This window comes from Bos taurus, chromosome 14, assembly GCF_002263795.3.
Source record: "Bos taurus isolate L1 Dominette 01449 registration number 42190680 breed Hereford chromosome 14, ARS-UCD2.0, whole genome shotgun sequence".
In the NCBI taxonomy this organism is placed as follows: Eukaryota; Metazoa; Chordata; class Mammalia; order Artiodactyla; family Bovidae; genus Bos; species Bos taurus.
In genome coordinates, this window is record NC_037341.1 from 31,617,544 (window position 1) to 31,636,756 (window position 19,213).

General features: G+C 41.3%; 1 protein-coding gene and 1 long non-coding RNA gene across 3 annotated transcripts in view; one reads left to right on the forward strand and one right to left on the reverse strand.

Annotated features, from left to right (window-relative positions):
- The window catches only part of CPA6 (carboxypeptidase A6), a 294,891-nt gene that overhangs the window by 83,079 nt on the left and 192,599 nt on the right, over positions 1-19,213 (reverse strand). For both annotated transcript variants that reach the window (XM_025001830.2, XM_003586889.6), the window contains exons 3-4: positions 9,414-9,538; positions 1,107-1,221 (exon numbers count right to left, since the gene is read on the reverse strand). In XM_025001830.2, the coding sequence (XP_024857598.1) occupies positions 1,107-1,221; positions 9,414-9,538 (240 nt within the window). The remainder of the gene's footprint in view (positions 1-1,106; positions 1,222-9,413; positions 9,539-19,213) is intronic.
- Positions 1-19,213, forward strand: part of LOC112449514 (uncharacterized) — a 157,220-nt gene that overhangs the window by 80,668 nt on the left and 57,339 nt on the right. The window contains exon 2 of the long non-coding RNA XR_003038069.2: positions 1,912-2,048. This is a non-coding gene — a long non-coding RNA (uncharacterized lncRNA). The remainder of the gene's footprint in view (positions 1-1,911; positions 2,049-19,213) is intronic.

Consider the following 19,213-nt stretch of genomic DNA (forward strand, 5'->3'; position numbering starts at 1 on the left):
TATGTGCACGTAATTTTGAAAGTCATTATCAAGAGAACCAAACATTCTCTTAAGAATATAACAGGATCTCATTACTTCTATGACTGGCATTCCTTTGCTCAATTCAGAATTCAGGGGAAGAATGAAAAAATGTATGTACTCATTCATTTATTCATTCTGTCAACGACCCTCTATTTGGAAGTCTCTGCTTGACACTGGAGATACAGTGGTGAACAAGAAAGCAATGGCCAGCCCCCAGGGCCCTTGCAGCTTATTAGGAGAGGAAGGCATTAATCAAGTACTTAATCATAATTAAAAATTATGTTAGGTCTCACATCCATGTACTATGGGTGCAGGTAATATGCTGGGGCTGGGACAGGGAGTTCTGGCCCACCTGGGAGAGTAGAACCAGCTGTCTTCTTGCACAAACTGAGATTTGAAGGATAACTAGTTGTTGCCCAGATGTACAGCAGCAGCAATAGGATGGGTCCCTATGTTTTCCAGATAAAATAAGTAACAACAAGCTAACAGGCTCTGAGGAGCCACACATGCCGTTTGGCTTTAGGGGGACTCAAATTTGCAGAGGATATGGGGCCAACATCAAAATTTACTCCACTGCTCAGCCAAACCATTGCCCTCAAACTCTGGCTAGCTCTACATTCCATGGATTTCCAGTTAGGGTGTTATTACTGTTATTACAGTTGGCCCTCCATATCCTTGGATGCTGAACTGGGGGATACTGAGGGCTGACTGTACCATGCCTTTGTACACGAGGGACTTGAGTATCCACGATTCTGGAATCCACAGGGGGTCCTGCACCCAATGTCCTTTGGATACCAAGGGCTGAGTATATAGCAGCATTACCACATTCTTCCATTGCACTTCTCCTGGCCATTGTAGGGGTGGGTTGGGTAAAGCACGTGAAATTAAAATTTTTTGCTACTTCTCGTATATACTTCTCATATAAAATGCTTAATGGAAGAGAACTGAGGTGCCTGGACATTGTAAGAGCTTAAGTATTCTTCACATAACTTCTGCCTGTGTCCCTATGCTTCTCCCCAGTCCTGAGACCTGAATGATAAAGAGGCACTTGAAAAAAAGCCACAAAAAGTCCTTTGATTACATACTTCTTCTAAGGAGTGATAAACTTCATAATTATATCCAGAGAGGGATCTTCGACTTCTCCAGGCTGGCAAACTGCTTCCCTTTTCCAGTACTTTCTGAAGATCTTCTATGAGGATCCTGGATTTGAAATGATAGACATGATTACAGTTAAATGGAGAAAATATAAAAATGAGTCAAAAGAAAACCAGGACTGACATTTCTAAAAATACCGAATGTGGGGAAGATGTTCTTTTTCAGAAAATAACAATTCTTAAATAAATGGTATAATGAATATTAAATGTAAAATTACAGAACAGATGTTCCCAAGTAATAATGATACTAATAATAACCACCATTGATGGAGTAGCTACAAGAATGGAATGATGGGAACACTTATATTTACTGGGCATCTACCAGGTGGGAGGCACTGTGCTGTGTATTTTATTGGGTTGGTCAAAAGGTTTGTTCGTGTTTTTCCATAACATCGTACAGAAAAACCTGAATGAACCTTTTGGCCATCCCAATACATACATCAACTGAGTTAATAAAACCTACCTCATATGGTTATTTCCACTTTGCAAATGGGGACACCAAGCCTCAAAGGGTTAAGAACTTGCCAATTGTCATTCTGCTAGTGATGCAAAGCCAGAATTTGAACTTGGAATGTGAACTCAAAACAGACTCAAGTCTAGTGCAACATTTTGAAAAATGAAGCGAGACAAGCTCCTCCACTCCCTTGCCGCAGCCTCCTTTTCAGCTGTTTCTATCTGTTTCTATCTGTTCCTGTGCCATTTATCACTGAAAGACTTTCCTTATGTCATTACCTAGCACACTTGACCCAGAGCTCAGAAAAGGGAAAGAAGAAGCTGCCAGCTTCAAGAGGAAACAGAAGAAACAACCAGAGTCAGAAAAAGCTACTTTTACTGCCTGACAGTATCAAGGATGCCAAGAGAAGACAAGTTCAGGTAAGCAAAGCGAATGCACTTGGGAACTGAAGGCTGTGGCGAGGGTCGGGGATTCCAGGGTCACTGAAATGTGTGGAATAGCTCCAGCTGCAGTCATTGATATCCTTGATGAGATGTCCGAGCTAGATATGGCTCGTTCCCCCAGTGCTCACTCACCTCCACCAACTAGAGCACCATGAAGTAACAAGGTGCTCATTTATTTACTTAAAGATGTTAAAGAGCCTCTCACTGATTTTCCTGGGCTGGACAGGTAGCTAAAAAAAAAAAAGAAAACCAAAAACTTTGCTTTCTTATTTTATATTCCAAAGAACTTGTTGCTTGGTGGTTTCAGGGCTATTAAAGCAATATATAATGGCATCTTTAAATGACTTTCAAAGCTGACCCATGAAAGCCACTTTATTCAAGAAATTCAAGACAATTTTTTGGTCTACAAAAGAAGTAGATTTACTTAGGGTCATGCTGGGTGTAGGACATTCCTTTTGATTTACTCATTCGTTATTTAACTGAGGACGCACTGTGGACAAAGCATTTAATCAGGAATTTATCATCAGCTTACTCTCCTTTTGGTTTCAATGTTTGACTTCAGAAACATCAAAAATTAAGGTAAGGTGGCATGGCACAGAATTGGTAAACTTGTTTGGTAGCTGCTTGCTGGGGCTCAAAATATGAGTGGAGTTTAAATTGTCAGTCTGAACATGATCTGTATTAGTTCTTTCTTTCTTCCCTCAAGGAAACAAATTATAGATGAAAGTAGCTTTGCATGGGTAAAGAATTTTACAGTATTGCCAGTGTGGCCGTAAAGAACCAAATGAACGTCTTTGTCAATGTCCAGTCTTCTTGTGTTGTGAGCGAATCTGGGGTGGTCAAGAAAAATGCAAGTTTGATTAGAGCTGAGATGGTTATAAACTATCAACAAATTCCAGTTACTGCAGGCAATCTTTAGCTATGATTCCCTTACCAGTACCATCTATCCATTTCTCCTGGATACTTCTATCTCTTTCAGGAAACTAAGCGGGGGACGTTGCGGGTGGATAGTAAATAGATTTGTCAAAGCCAGCAAACTACAGAAGAATCTCTGTGAAGTTTCAATTTAAAAACATAAGACACACAAACACACAAAAGTTTTCAAAGGTATAAAGACCTTTACAGAATGTTTACAAAACGAAGCTCTAGTGTCCTGTTTTTGTATTATTTCCAAAGTGGGCAGACTTTTTAAACATAAACAAGCACAGATAATTTGTTTCCCCTTAAGGCAAGAGTGGGCTTCCCAGGTGGCTCAGTGGTAAAGAACCTACCTACCCATGCAGGATATGCAAGAGATACCAGTTCAATCCCTGGGTCTGGAAGGTCCCCTGGAGAAGGAAATGGCAACCCACTCCAGTATTCTTGCCTGGAGAATCCCATGGACAGAGGACCCTGGTGGGCTACAGTTCATGGGATTGCAAAGATCAGACACAACTGAAGCGACTGAGCTGGCACAAGGTCATTCTTCATATTCATCCCCAGAAAATTTCTGAAGTTCTGATGCTGGTCCATCTGTTTGTTTGGCATTGTACCCCTTCAAAAGCTAATATTTTCCCAGGAGTTTCAGTATGAAAAATCATGCTTCTGAATGAATTCTTTATCATTATCAGTCGATAAATGACTTAACATATTGTTAATAATATAATGAAATCCCCATTCAGAGAATAATCAGAATAGTTCTAATTGATAATTGCTCCTATACAAGATTTACTGTAATATTTTCTAACTAGTGTTGTAACCAAAGTAAGAAAATTATGAAGTTTTTCAGTTTGAGGTTGTGGAATCAATCTAGTTGAGTATTAACTTCTTTGATGAATCAACACTTAAGCTCTCAGTCTTGTTTTAAAATTTCCAGGTGCCCTCAATTGAGCTGGTCTTTGGAGCTCTGCTATCTATCCATTCATTTAGGCCAGTGATTCTCAAGATAGGCTGCTTTAAAAATCACCCATGAGCTTTTAAAAAATATGCCACACTGAGCCCTACTTACACAAGAATCTCTGTGTAAAGGTATCAGGCCTTTATGAAAAGCTCACAAGGTGATTTTAATACATAGTTGAGCTCAAATTTAGGCTAACAATCTGGAAACCAGTAATTTAGGCTAATTAATCTGGAAACTGACTGCTCTCAGTCTTCTCAGTTTCCACATTAAATAAAAATGGAAGAAAGCATTAGAATATGACTGGTCCGTGCATCCTCTTTGGTGTGGTCAACAGCATCTATTGTAGCTATGGTTCTGGGTACGAATTTGTGAACCCTGCCAAGAGAGGAAGTTACGAATAGGGCAGAGGCCATCTCTTGCTGGTGTGACCATGTTGAGGTGGCAGAAACATGACTGTTTAGAGGTTGTCAGGTGTCTGGACTCAGAACTCTGGGGTCCAATCACCAGCTTCTTGACTTGAGAGGCAATTATGGTCACAAGAGTGGGAGCATTTGTAGCCTGGGAACAGCTTCCTGACCGCCGCGCTGTCACACCAGGTCTGGCCCCATTTTTCTTGTCAAAGTGGCCAATGGAAACCAGCAGATTGACGAGAGGCCCATGAAATGGGGTCCAAATGGCTTTTTTTTTTTTTTTTTTAAAACAGCTGTAGTTTCTTAGTTTCCTTATGGCTGATTACTCTTTCTACTCTAATCACGTGTGTGCTCAGCTGTGTCTGATTCTTTGCTACCCCATGGACTGTAGCCCTCCAGGGTCCTCTGTCCATGGAATTCTCCAGGCAAGAATACTGGAGTGGATTGCCATTTCCTTCTCCAGGGGATCTTCCTGACCTAGGGATCGAACCCACGTCTCTTGCATCCTTGCATTGGCAGGCAGATTCTTTACCACTGTGCCACCTGGGAAGCCCCAGTGTATAGCATATACTTCCTTAAAAAGTCAATGAACATGCCAAAGTGTACTGTTTCAAGCTTTTTTAATATGATTATATTTTCATTGAGTTGTTTTCCTTTTGCAATAGTCAAAAAATTTTTTTCTAGATTTATTAAGAACTATATATAAGTGATATTATCACTTAGTACAAAATCACCTTCCCAAAGCTTCTAGGGTGGACAAGGGAGTGTGTGTCAAACTTTGAAATTCCATTACCATTTTTTTTAAAGGTATTCAATTTAAAAAATTATTGAAATTTTTTTGTGGCAAAAGGAATCATTTCCTAGGTCATGTTGTTAAGAGGGGTTGATCACCCAGGGGCCAGACACATAAGGCCACATTATCTCTGCTATAAAGATGAGTATATCTATACATTATGTATAGTTGTACAGAGTAAATTATAATCTTTGGAAAATATCCCAGGCTACAATAATATAACTCAATTAGAATGATCTATACCTACCAGCACTGGGGAATTTAATTGACCTATGTATTATTATCTTCATGCCAACAAAATGAATAATTCTAAATGATTGCTCTCCAGGAGGAGACCACTGGTTTAAAACTCTCATTTTTTAAAACTCTGTTCTCTGTGGTATAAAGGGTATATTTTATTCTATAGCAGTTCCACATGACCTATGTTGAATGGAAATAGAGACTTGTTAAAATAACTGGTATATTCTTTTCTTCCAAATAATAATTAATGAGGCATTTGAGTTTTTTATTGAGGACCTATAGAAATAAGCTCTTCCCTGCTAGGCATTCAGAGAATCAAAGCCTGCCTTCAGAGCTACAGCAGTGATTAAAATGTGTTCAATGTGAACAATGGTTTTATGCATAGCTGTGACTCTGCCCTGTTATGGAGGCACAGATAAAATACCTTTCTGCAAAAAGCCCATCAGTACTTTCATAAAGCTGTGCCTATCGCTCTGAGAGCCAAATATCTCTGGGGCCAGGGAAGGATGTTACTGCCCCATTGAACCCTCTGTGCCAGGCTTTCACAGAGACTAGAGCTCTCTCCCTTGACTGAGAGAGCCTTGAACCCTTCCTGGGCCTCACCGGGGATCTCTGTGCCAGTTCTGGCAGTAAAAACACTAGCTTAAAAGTTGGAGTAGTTGAGAGGCTGCGTGTGCTCAGTCATGTCTGGCTCTCTGCGACCTCATGGACTGTAGCTGGCTGGGCTCCTCTGTCCATGGGATCTTCCAGGCAAGAATACTGGAGTGGGTTGCCATTTCCTTCTCCAGGTGATCTTCCTGACCCAGAGATCGAACCTGCATCTTTTGTGTCTCCTGCACTGGCAGCCGGGTTCTTTACCACTGGCAGCACCTGGTTAGTCATTTACAATTGTGGCCAAAATCATAGGGTTCCAAACCAAGAGCAAGTCACTCCTTCCCATCTCACTCATTCACTAGCCTGCATTTCTCCCCCCAGATTTTGCACTTTCTCTCCATCTCTTCCACCCATCCTTTGCTTTTGTGCTCTCTGGAATTCTCTTTGATTGTAAATAAAATTCCTACATTCTCCAATCTCTTTAGAGAACTCCCTCTTCTCATATTCTTGCACCAGCAGAAACTGGACTCTTTCAAGGACATAGACTCTTCGGTGACTTTCTCTTCTACTTTGTCAGCATCCTCCTGGGTACCATTGGTACTGCTCCATTAACCTTCTAACTTCCAGGAAAAGTTCATCCTCCCTTCAGCATTGTGTCATTCCTGGTTGCTTACCTCTAACTCCTGGCTCCTCCCTGCTACTTCCTGTCTCAGGAATACATTCTCTTTCCCCACCTCTAATCTTGCCATCAGCCAAGGAAATTCAAGATTGCTGAGATGGCTTTATGGTGATTAACCTCACTCTGTCTTGACTGCATCAGCCTCAATGCTCTCCATTCCACTTCAGCCATCTCCTTCATTGCTCCCCCTATAATCCTGTCACCAGTCACAAGTATTCTACTCCAGAACTCTTAATGTCTAGCAGCCTACACTTTATCAAAATGTATTTTGTTCTAACTTGTTGCCCTCAGTCACACTAAACCTGTTTTCACTGTAAATATCTTAATGCCCTGATTCTTCCATTCTGTCCCATCATTAAAAAAATTTTTTTTAATTGGAATATAGTTACTTTACAAAGTTGTTGGTTTCTGCTGTACAGCAAAGTGAATCAGTTAAACATATATCCACTTTTCAGATTCTTTTCCCATTTAGGTCATTACAGAGTATTGAGTAGAGTGCCCTGTGCTCTACAGTTAGATATTAAACAACAACAAAGGACCTAAGTCATGTCCAATACTTCTTTGACCCCATGGACTGTAGCCCTCCAGGCTCCTCTGTCCATGAGACTTCCCAGGCAAGAATACTGGAGTGGGTTGCCATTTCCTTTTCCATGGGATCTTCCTGACCCAGTGATTGAACCTGCATCCCCTGCATTGGTAGGCAGATTCTTTACCACTGAGTCATCAGGGAAGCCCCACAGTAGGTCCTAGTTTATTTAGTTAATTAGTCAGCTAGTTTATTTATAGTACTGTGTATGTGTCATTTGCTATGGAGAACAATATGGAGGATCCTTAAAAAACTAATAGAGTTACCGTATGTCCAGCAATCCCATACCTGGACATATATCTGAAGAAACCATAATTCAAAAAATAACATGCACCCCAGTGTTCCATCATTCTTCCTAGATCCTCCTCTAATCTAGACTATCCAGATTAGACCCCTCAGATGAATACTTGAGCTAGCATCTCACTAGAAACCTTAACTTCCTTATCACCTTGAGCTTTTAGTGGTTCTAACCAACAAAACGTCAACTCTGTATCAGTGCTACAATCTTTCTTCTCTGCAACAACCACTTTTATTGGTTCCTACCCCCATTTCTTTATTCTAAGTGATAAGTTTTGCTTCTCAGTTCATCCAGAAAACTGGGCTATTAGTTATGATCTCTTGCCCTGTTTCCCTGGTGACTCAAATGGAAAGAATCCACCTGCAATGCACAAGGCCTGGGTTCGATCCTCGAGTGAGGAAGATCCTCTGAAGAAGGAAATGACTACCCCTGCAGTATTCTCACCTGGAGAATTCTGTGGACTGAGGAGCCAGGCGAGCTAGTCCACAGGGTCACAAGAGTCAGACACGACTGAGCCACTAGCGCCACTACTACGACGACTACTATCTCTTTAACCTGTTGACTCTCTTCCCCACAATCTTAACTAGACCCACACTTACCTCTTTGGTCTTATAGGATAAAGTACTTTTCCTACCGTTTAAAACTACTCCCTCACCTGTGCATTCTGTCTTTCATCATCAATTGCCTCCTTCCCTGCTGGTCACAGCACTTTCAGCCCCCTACCCACACTCCAAATCTCAGGCAGTCACTGAATTAGCATCTTCCTCACCTCTGCCCTCTCCCTATTGTAACTTCTAAGAGTCACAGAATAGTCTGCTCTGCTGCTGTGTTCTCACCTCCTGTTCACTTCTCTGTCTTCTGCTCCTGACACTCTAATCCTACCATTAGGGTTACCAGTGAAACTTCCATTGCCCAATTTGAAGGTAACTGATCAGTCCTTTTCTTGCAGATCACTGTGGCACTGGGCACCACTGACATCCCTTATCTCAGAAGATTTTGTTTCTTATTTGATGATTGGGACTATCTTCCAGCTGTTTCACACTCACTGCTTAACTAATACTGTAAAAAAAACTCAAAGTATTCAAATCTATCCACTTGGTCACCAAAGACAGAAGACTTGGAATCACCCAAGAGTTCTTCCTCTTCCATCTACATCCCAATAAATGTAGAGTCCAGGTGGTTTTGCTTCTGAAATATTTTTTGGAATTCTCTTTTGATCCCACCACTCTGGTCCTGACTCACAGTCCTCATACTCTCACTTGGATTGCTGCTGTGGTTTCCTCCTACCCCACCACCCAGTTACATGTGGCTCCCTTGCTCACATCCTACGATTGTGCAGCATCACCCATAAGATGAGGTCTGAGTTCCTAACTCTGAACAGCAGCTTCCCACAACCTGGCCCCTCGCCCTACCTCTCAGGCACCTTTTCTTCCTACTCCCTGACCTGCACTCACTGTGTTGCTTCTCGCCTTTGCTTGCATTTTCCCCTCTGCCTTCAAGGTCCCAAGTCTCACCCTTTGTCCAACCGATGCAGCTCCTGCAGAGTCTGGCTTTTGTCTGCCCGCATCCACCTTCTAGGCGTGGATAAACTACTCTCCTCTTCCCACACAGTAAAACCCTCCCATGTGTACACTGATTACTTAGGTGAATGATAGAGAAGTGTGATTGCTCCCCCTCCACCGTTACACTAAGAAAGAAGCTCATGGCTGGTAAATAGAACTGTTCCACATCCATGTTGCCTTCCCCAACATGAAAAACAGAACCTGAAACACTGTTGTTGGCACTTAACACATAACCTAAATACAGTTGCCATTCAGTTCAATTGGGTATAAATGAATTAAGCAATGAAAAAGCACGCTTACTTGTACTGGATGTTGGCTTCCTGCAGGAAGGTTAACAGGGCTCGGGAGCCATTGTGGGGAATGTGGACATCGGTAACTGTTCCCTGTGATATCTGGGAGACACCTCCGGGCTGCCACAGGTCCACCTGTAGTGCAGGAACCAACCTATAATTCACAGTCAATGTCGGTGGGGAAAGATCCACGTCACAGTGTCAAACACATCATCTTGTTGGCTTACAGCAATACCAAAGCCATTTTAGAATTAGACTCAAGGCTTTCATCATCAGGGTCGAATTCTCAGTTGATTCTGAATTTAGTGTCCAAATGATATCACATCCATATAGAATCTGATCATAATTTACAAGTAATAAATACCAATCTATTAGTCATAAGATAAAAATGAGATAAACTAGTTTTAAGTATGACTTTGATATTGTTTAAAATTATTTACTGCACTAATATTTGTATAATAGCAAGAAAGAGGAATACATAGATGACCCTTCATCTTACTATAAAGCAGACTGTGGTCCCTTGACAACATTCGGTATCTTTAAATGGAGTGCTCTCCTAATGCTGCCTCCTCCCATGATGCAAGTTTGTTCACCGATTCATACTCAGCTTTCACATGCCAATAGAAACATCCCTTTCTCAGGTATGGTGGGTACTTGTCAGCCAGGGCAGGGCTCCTTGTCACAGTTCTTAGAGAATCTCGTGTGTCTTTCATCATGTGTGTCTCTTCCCAGAATGTAAGCTCCATGAGGGCAACAGATTTGTCTGCTTAGTTACCAACCCATTCCAAGTGCCTGGCATGATGCCTTGTGCATCTTAGCAACTCAGTCATCATTTGCTGCATAAGTGCAGACCCTGCAGGGTAACTGACCACATGTTCATCACTCATTCAGTGTTTTGCCGGAAAGCAAAAGATCACTGTTTGGCTTACAGTAGAGTCTGTGGTACCCTGTCTAGTGCTCCATGCCTAGTGGGAGCTGCTCATTCATTGAAAGACTGAATTGGACTCAGCTGGGATGGAGGAGAGCCTCATTGCTATACAAGCCAAGAGCTGCACTTTCAGTAAGGCACAGTTTGTCTTTACAGGTCATGTCCATGTCTTCTGTTTGGGACTCCCTCTTCCTGCATTTCTGGTCTTGATCTGTTGCAGGATCATGCAACCCTCAGTTGTGTCTTTGTGACCCCATGGACTGTAGCCCACCAGGTTCCTCCATCCATGAAATTCTCCAGGCAAGAATACTAGAGCAGGTTGCTATTTCCTTCTCTAGGGGATCTTCCCAACCCAGGGACTGAACCCAGGTCTCCTGCATTGCAGGCAGATTTTTTACCCTCTGAGCTACCAGGGAAGCCCCCTGAAACAGAGGCATTTATTTTGGGGACAAAAAGAGTTTACCTGTTTTCTTTCAGGCAGCTGCCTCCTCCACTAACTTGCAAGGGCAAGTCTAATGCAGCTAACGTGCTAGTCCAACAAGCATAGGACGACAGAAGTGTGGGGCTGGGAGGGATGCTGAGAGGTCATTTGATCCATCTGCCAGCCCTTGGGCAAGGATATGTCCAGGCCTGGACCAGACTGTCCCCAATTGATGCATCTAAACCACATCTTTTATGTTTCCCAAAGATGAGAGTCGACACTATCCTGATTTAACTCATATCCACATTTAACCAGATTTTCAGACATTTTCTTAATCCCTACACTGAAGCACACTTTTTTTTTTCCCTTGTTCTGTTCTTCAGTGGGGAATGACTGGTTTCTTGCTTTTGTGAGACAAAGTACCTTTCTGTCTTCCACTTTTCTTTATATGTTAAGACTTTCTAATCCTTTAATCATCTTTGCCTCTAAACCCATTACAGAGAGAGATCTTGCTATTAAGGTGTATCACCTAATACCTGTGGAGATGAGGAAATAGTGCTGTATTTAGAGGGTGGAGAGCCACAGGAACCTGAAATATCTGAATAACCACTCTGGTGATGAGTCTGTGAGTGCTGTTTTCTGGGGCATATGCTAAAATAAGAATCCTCACTCCACAGAAGAGCGTAGCTTCTCCATAGGAAAATTCCATGGAAGAAACGTCCCCTACTGCCTGACCTGGAGAAGCCTTCCTAGGAAACGTCACCAGAAAGCAGTTGGTCTAAAACAAACCAACAAAAAAGAATCTGCAAAAATCAGGAAGTGTATTTTGTTTTGGTATTAGTAAACTAAAATGAATTACCAGACTTTTCTCCAGTAATGTTTTAGGGAAAAGGTACTTGGGTAAGTAACATGGATATTTCAGTCTTGGGTGGCAGGCTGATGCCTGCACTAAGATGCGGGAGACTCCTATGTCTAAGTTATAGTAATACCCCTGTAATACTCACATGAGCTTTGCAAAGTGCCACCCACCTTATAGGTAGTTCTAATCTTTTCTATAAGACCTTGGGAAACGAGTTGATTGTACATTTCATGAACAAGAAGACTCAGGTTCAGAGAGGCAGAGTCCTTTCCCAAGGATGCAGGGCTACTGAATGGTATTATAGAATGTGTTTAACTCCAGTACCATCATTTACTGACTGGGTAAGTATCTCCAGGATTTCCTGCAAATATCCCAGAACTAGAAACAACTTCCAGTTTCCTGCCTTAGTGTTCAAGAGGATCTGCTTGGTGGCTTTCACATCCTGGTCTTTACCATTAAGGGCTTTTTGCCCTATGAATTCTATATGCAGGTATTTCAAAGTTCAAATCAGCCCACTGTGGGCAGGTTACCATCAGTCATTTCCTTAGGGCCTGATCCCATCTGGATGAAGTGATGAACCGGCTCTGAGCAGAAAAGCTGGGTGACCCTGGATACTGACCACAACCTAGAATCAGCAGCCTGGTCAGGATGGCCTAAGGCTGTTTGCAGACCAGCTGCCTCAGGTCTTTACTGCCATGGCCAACTGATATTCCAGGAAAGGATGCTCCTCTGCAGAGTCTCTCACCTTGGAACTGGATGGGTGTTCCCACACATTCCTTTCCTTCTATGACCACCAGTCGTAGCCAGATCTGTTTAAGAGGTGGAGGAACTTTAAAGTAAAAGTTCACAGCATGGACTTGGGAATCCAACGACTCTAGGCTGGAATGCTAGTGCTGGCAGCACGGGCTGTGTGACTTTGGATGAGGTTTTAACATTTCTGGGGGCTCCCCTCATAGCTCAGTTGGTAAAGAATCCACTTGCAATGCAGGAGATCTGGGTTCAATCCCTGGGTTGGGAAGATCCCCTGGAGAAGGGAAAGACTACCCACTCCAGTATTCTGGCCTGGAGAATTCCATGGACTGAATAGCCCATGGGGTCGCAAAGAGTTGGACACAACTGAGTGGCTTTCACTTTCACATAACATTTCTGAATCTTAGTTTCCTCATCCAGTCTGTGAAGGTAAATCTAAAACCTACTCACAGGTTTTTTTTTGGTAACATTAACTGGAACAATAGAAGTAAAATACATAGCAGAGAGCCTGTCATAGTGACAGCTTGAAAACCCTTAACTACTTGTTGTTATTGTTACTTGAAAAGTACCTGGGTGGCCAACATGGTGGAGTAAGAGACCCTGCTTCACACAAGGGCACAGCAAAATTACAACAATTTATAGGGCAGCTATCAATGAAAATGACAGGAAATGCAGGAAAGAGTTTCTATAAGGAAAGGTATAGGAAGGAACCACAGTGAGACAGTAGGATGGATGGAGATGCTGTATAGTCACGACCACACCCCTGGGTAGGTGACCCACAAGCAGGAGGATAATCACAACTGCAGGAGTTCTTCCCAAGGAACAAGGGATCTGAGCCTCACTTTGGGCTCCTGCAAAGGAAACTGAGCCCCCAGAATGTCTGGCTTTGAAGGCCAGTGTAATGGGGACTCTCCCTGGGGACGCAGATACTGGTGGCAGGCCTTTGGAGGACCTCATGGCGCCATGAGGACACGGCTGCTCGCAGACTCTTCGCTCTAGCTTATCAGTGCAGGGTGCTCGCCTGCCCACGATGTAAGCAGTCCAGTGAGCTGAGGCAGGGCCGTAGCCCTGAAAGCAAATGCTTTAAAAAAGGAACAGTTAGAGAATAAAAAAGAGCAGAAACTTATAATCCAATATAATCTTAGAAAAAAGTTTAGAAAATTTCCCAGAATGTAGAGCAAAATAGTAAAAAGATAGAAAATAGAGAAAATACAGGAAAATATATCATATGCCCAACATCTGGTGAATTAAGAGCATAAAGACAGATTAGAGAAGAAAGGAGAACTCAGATCAATATATAAGGATTTTTAGAATACCAGGAATAAAGACAAGATCCTAAAAGTTTTTAGACAGTGTATGCTAATGACCCTGCTCCCAGTGCTAGGAGACCTGGGCCTGACCTTGGGATGGGAAAACCCTCTGGAGAAGGAAGTAGCTACCCACTAAAGTATTTGAAGAAAAGTTCTGACCAACCTAGACAGAATATTAAAAAGCAGAGACATTACTTTGCTAACAAAGGTCCATCTAGTCAAAGTTATGTTTATTCCAGTAGTCATGTATGGACGTGAGAGTTGGACCATAAAGAAAGCTGAGCACTGAAGAATTGATGCTTTTGAACTGTGATGTTGGAAAGACTCTTGAGAGTCCCTTGGATAGCAAGGAGATCCAACCAGTCCATTCTAAAAGAGATCAGTCCTGAATATTCACTGGAAGGACTGATGCTAAAGCTGAAGCTCCAATACTTTGGCCACCTGATGCAAAGAACTAACTCATTTGAAAAGACCCTAATGCTGGGAAAGATTGAAGGCAGGAGGAGAAGGGGATGACAGAAGATGAGATGGTTGGATGGCATCACCAACTCGATGGACATGAGTTTGAGCAAGCTCTTGGAGTTGGTGATGGATAGGAAAGCCTGGCGTGCTGCAGTCCATGGGTTGCAAAGAGTTGGATATGACTGAGCAACTGAACTGAAAGTATTCTTGCCTAGAGAATTCCATGGACAGAGGAGCCTGGCAGGCTACAGTCCATGGGGTCACAAAGAGTTGGACACAACCGAGCAACTAACATTTTCATGCTAATGACCAACTTGCCATGGGATTTACTTTTCCAGCAATAAAGAGAGCTAGAAAACCTTAACATCTTCTGCTGCAAGATAGCTAGAAAAAGCTGAATAAAATATAGCTAACATTCCTTCTAAAGTAGAGCGAAATGTAAAGCGAAATTCCCAGGAGCCTAAAATAAAGAAGAAAATGCCATTTAGAGCTGTGTGTACGTGAGCTGTGATGGTATCAGAATTGTGGGAATCTGTCACAACCACATGGGGAATCAGGCTGAGATCTGGGGTCCAAAGTTCAGAGCTGGAACCAAGCTTCTAGTATAAAACTAGACCTTCAAAGGACAATAGCCTCGGTTAAAGAGCAGGAATTAACAACTACACACTAGTAAGATTTGATAAGAAGGTACTTTGTAGTTATAAATGCAAGACTTCTCCAGACAAAGATGTACCCTCAAGTCAGGCCATGCAGAATTCTTTCATCTGAAACTTTGCTGAAGAAGAGTTCATGAGAAAAAATATGTAGAACACATGATCAAGGTATCTACTATAAGTAAAAGCCAACATATCCAACTCATAGCTAGAGTGCTCAACTCGAGATCTTCATAGGGTCTGGCCATAAAAGACTGGCTAGAGGAAGTTCCTGAGAAGGAAAGGAAATGAAAGATACTTTGATGGGGTTATCAATTCCATATAGATGAAATATTTCAGACAAACAGGAGAAAGGTAAAGGAGTTCTGAGGGAAGTACAATGTCTGCAAGGCAGAAAAACACAGAAAAAGCATCAGGAAAAAATAGTTTCAAGAAAAAAATAAGACAACATGTCAGTAAATATAGTTAATTAAAAAGGATTACATTCTCCAGCTTAAAAGAGCCTGAATATTGAATAATAAGAAGTATTCTCCTAAGTACTGGTTACAAAAGACATAAAATAGAAACAGTGAAAACTAGCTCAGTTGGTAAAGAATCTGACTGCAATGCAGAAGACATGGGTTTGGTTCCTGAATCGGGAAGATCCCGTGGAGAAGGAAATGGCAACCCACTCCAGTATTCTTGCCTGGAGAATCCCACGGACAGAGGAACCTTGCGGGCTACAGTCCATGAGGTTGCAAGAGTCGGACACGACTGAGTGACTTTCACTTCACTCACTATACAAATACTAAAGGAAAAAAGCTAGTATAACTATATTAATAGCAAAACATTTAGGGCAAAACCATTTTGGGGGGGTAATATATTAATATATATATACATATCACTATATATAATGTAGAAATATAAAAATATCTTTATACATATGTATGTACATATGTACATCCATATATACTAATAAAATTCTCAGTTTACTGGAAGACATAAATGCTACTAATCTGAATGCATTCAATTAAACAGCATCAAAATATGTATCGCAAAAATGGATATCATAAGGATTTTAAATTAAAAATCTTATATCTCAGTAACCAAAAGATCAGACTTGCTTCGCAAGCACACTTAGAATTTTTATGAAAATTAACTCAATACCAGGCTACAAAATAAGTTTCAACAAATGTCAGAGACTTCATGTCAAACAAATGTTCTCTGATTACAGTGTAATTAAATTTAGAAATCAGTGACAAAATATATCTACATTTAGAAATTGAGAAAACAGACTTTAAATAACTTGTGGGTTAAGAAAGACACTGTAGAAAATTTGCAACCAAATCAAAACTAAATAGGACATTTCTAAGAAATTTATAACCGTAAATGATCCTGTTGCAGAAGAATAAAGATGAGAAATTGATGTGTCTTACGTCTAAATCAAAACTTAGAAAAGAACAATAGTATAAACTACAAAAGAATAGAATACAGGGCATTAGAAAAAAAGAGCATACATTAGTGAAAAGGAAAAAAAAAAAAAAAGTAATGGTGAGGCTCACCAAAACCAAAGTTGGTCTTTGAAACATATTTCAAATAGAAAACTTGTTAGCACAATTGCTTAAGAGCAAAAGAATGAAGGTTCAGGTGACCAATATTATTAACAGTGATGAGACAGTCATAGCCTGAGAAAAAGAATGATAAGCCAATTTTATTTATAAACATAGGTGCCAACCCTAGAAATGTATGTTAGCAAACTATAGAAAAAGGTATTAATGTCATGACTGAATGCAATTAGTTTATCTTTAGTGTATTTCCTTATGTCAATGGTAATATATTAAAGAAACTATATGAGCATATCAATATACTCAGGAAGATAACTTTTCAAAGTCCTATGTCTATTAATTATAAAATATATATAGAGAAATTAATACTGAAAAGTATACTTCCTTAGTCTATTAAATACTATCTACCAAAAATATACAGCAGGCACTTGCATACAGGAGTAGCATTAGAAGCATTCATTTTAAAGTCAGAAACAAAGTAAATGTACATTAATGCCAATTCCACAGATTTTCATACTGAGGCAGAAGTATATTCTTCACAGCCAGCAGAAGAATAAAGAAAAAAAGGCTAAGAGCTAGAAGGGAAGAAATAAGACTGTCATTATTTACAAATCACTGTGTACAGAGAAGGCAAAGGAGTCAACACAGGTAAACCATGAAAATTCAATGATCAGCAGCATTTAGAGATATAATATCAAAGTAAATATATACACATACATTAATCTAAGGCCAGACACTATAAAACTCTTAGAGGAAAACATAAAACATTCTGACGTAAATCCCAGCAAGATCTTTTTTGACCCACCTCCTAGAGAAATGAAAATAAAAACAAACAAACAAATGGGACCTAATTAAACTCAAAAGCTTTTGTGCAGCAAAAGAAACCATAAATAAGACAAAAAGACAACCCTTGGAATGGGAGAAAATACTTGCAAACAAAACAACTGACAAGGGATTAATCTCCAAAATATACAAATAGCTCATGCAGCTCAATAACAAAAAAACCAAACAAACCAATGAAAAAAATGGATGGAAGACCTAAACAGACACTTCTCCAAAGAAGACATACACCTGTCAACAAATACATAAAAAGATGCTCAACGTGTCTAATTATCACAGAAATACAAATCAGAATTACAATGAGGTATCACCTCACACCAGTCAGAATGGCCATCATCAAAAAATCTCCAAACAATAAATGCTGGAGAGGATGTGGAGAAAAGGGAAGCCTTCCCTACATTGTTGGTGGTAATGTAAATTGGTACAATCACTGTGGAGAACAGTATGGAGGTTCCTTAAGAAAACTAAACATAAAACTACCATATGACTTAGCAATCTCACTCCTGGGCATATTCTCAGAGAAAACCATAATTCAAATAGATACATGCACCCCAGTGTTCATTGCAGCACTATTTACAAAAGCCAGGACATGGAAGCAACCTAAATGTCAATCAACAGAAGAATAGGTAAAGAAGATGTGGTATATGTATATACATATATGTACACACATAATGGAATATTACTCAGCCATAAAAGGAATAAATAGTGCCATTTGCAGAAACATGGATGGACTTAGAGACTGTCATACAGAGTGAAGTATGTCAGAAAGAGAAAAACAAATATATAATATCGCGTATATGTGGAATCTAGAAAAATAGTACAGATGAACTTATCTGCAAAGCAGAAATTGAGACACATGTGGGGAACAAACGTACGGATACCAAGGATGGAAGTGGGGGTGGGATGAACTGGGAGGTTGGGATTAACATATGTGCACTACTATAGATAAATAATGAGAACCTACAGTACAGCACAGGGAACTCTACTCAAAGCTCTAAGGTAACCTAAATGAAAGAAATCTAAAAAAGGGAGGAGTATAGCAGAAAGTGAAGAGGAACTAAAAAGCCTCTTGATGAAATTGAGAGGAGAGTGAAAAAGTTGGCTTAAAACTCAACATTCAGAAAACGAAGATCATGGCATCAAGTTGGTGATACCATCCAGCCATCTCATCCTCTGTCGTCCCCTTCTCCTCCCGCCCCCAATCCCTCCCAGCATCAGAGTCTTTCCAATGAGTCAAGTCTTCGCATGAGGTGGCCAAAGTACTGGAGTTTCAGCTTTAGCATCATTCCTTCCAAAGAACACACAGGGCTGATCTCCTTTAGGATGGACTGGCTGGATCTCCTTGCAGTCCAAGGGACTCTCAAGAGTCTTCTCCAACACCGCAGTTCAAAAGCATCAATTCTTCGGCGCTCAGCTTTCTTCACAGTCCAATTCTCACATCCATACATGACCACTGGAAAAACCATAGCCTTGACTAGATGGACCTTTGTTGGCAAAGTAATGTCTCTGCTTTTGAATATGCTATCTAGCTTGGTCATAACTTTCCTTCCAAGGAAAATCCTGCAGATTTCACTGGCTTTTGCCCCCATAGGTATTCATACATACTAATGCCAGCTGAGCCCCTCCTGCTCCCCTTCCCCCACTCCGCACTCCAACATCGGCAGAGCCTAGTACACCTCCAGCTACAGTAGCAGCCAGCTCAGGCCCCTGTGATGGTGCAAGTACGTGCATTTGACCTGCTTTAACTCCTGTGCCTGACCCCACCACTGTGCATGTACTTGGGGCTGCACCTCCAGCTGGGCACTTGCATGTGACTGAACTGAGGCCCAATACCAGGCTGCAGAGTGCACACCTTGAGGGAGATGGGACAGCCACAAGAGAGCATGCTGACAGCCACAAGCAAACCCCTGTGGCTGCTTGTGGGCACAGGTCAGGCCCTGTCTTCTGTCACTGGCCTGCACCATGATACTCATCTGGAGTTAACGTCTCCAGCTACACTCCTGCCTGGCCCAGCCCTGCCACCAGCCTCAATGTAGTACACGC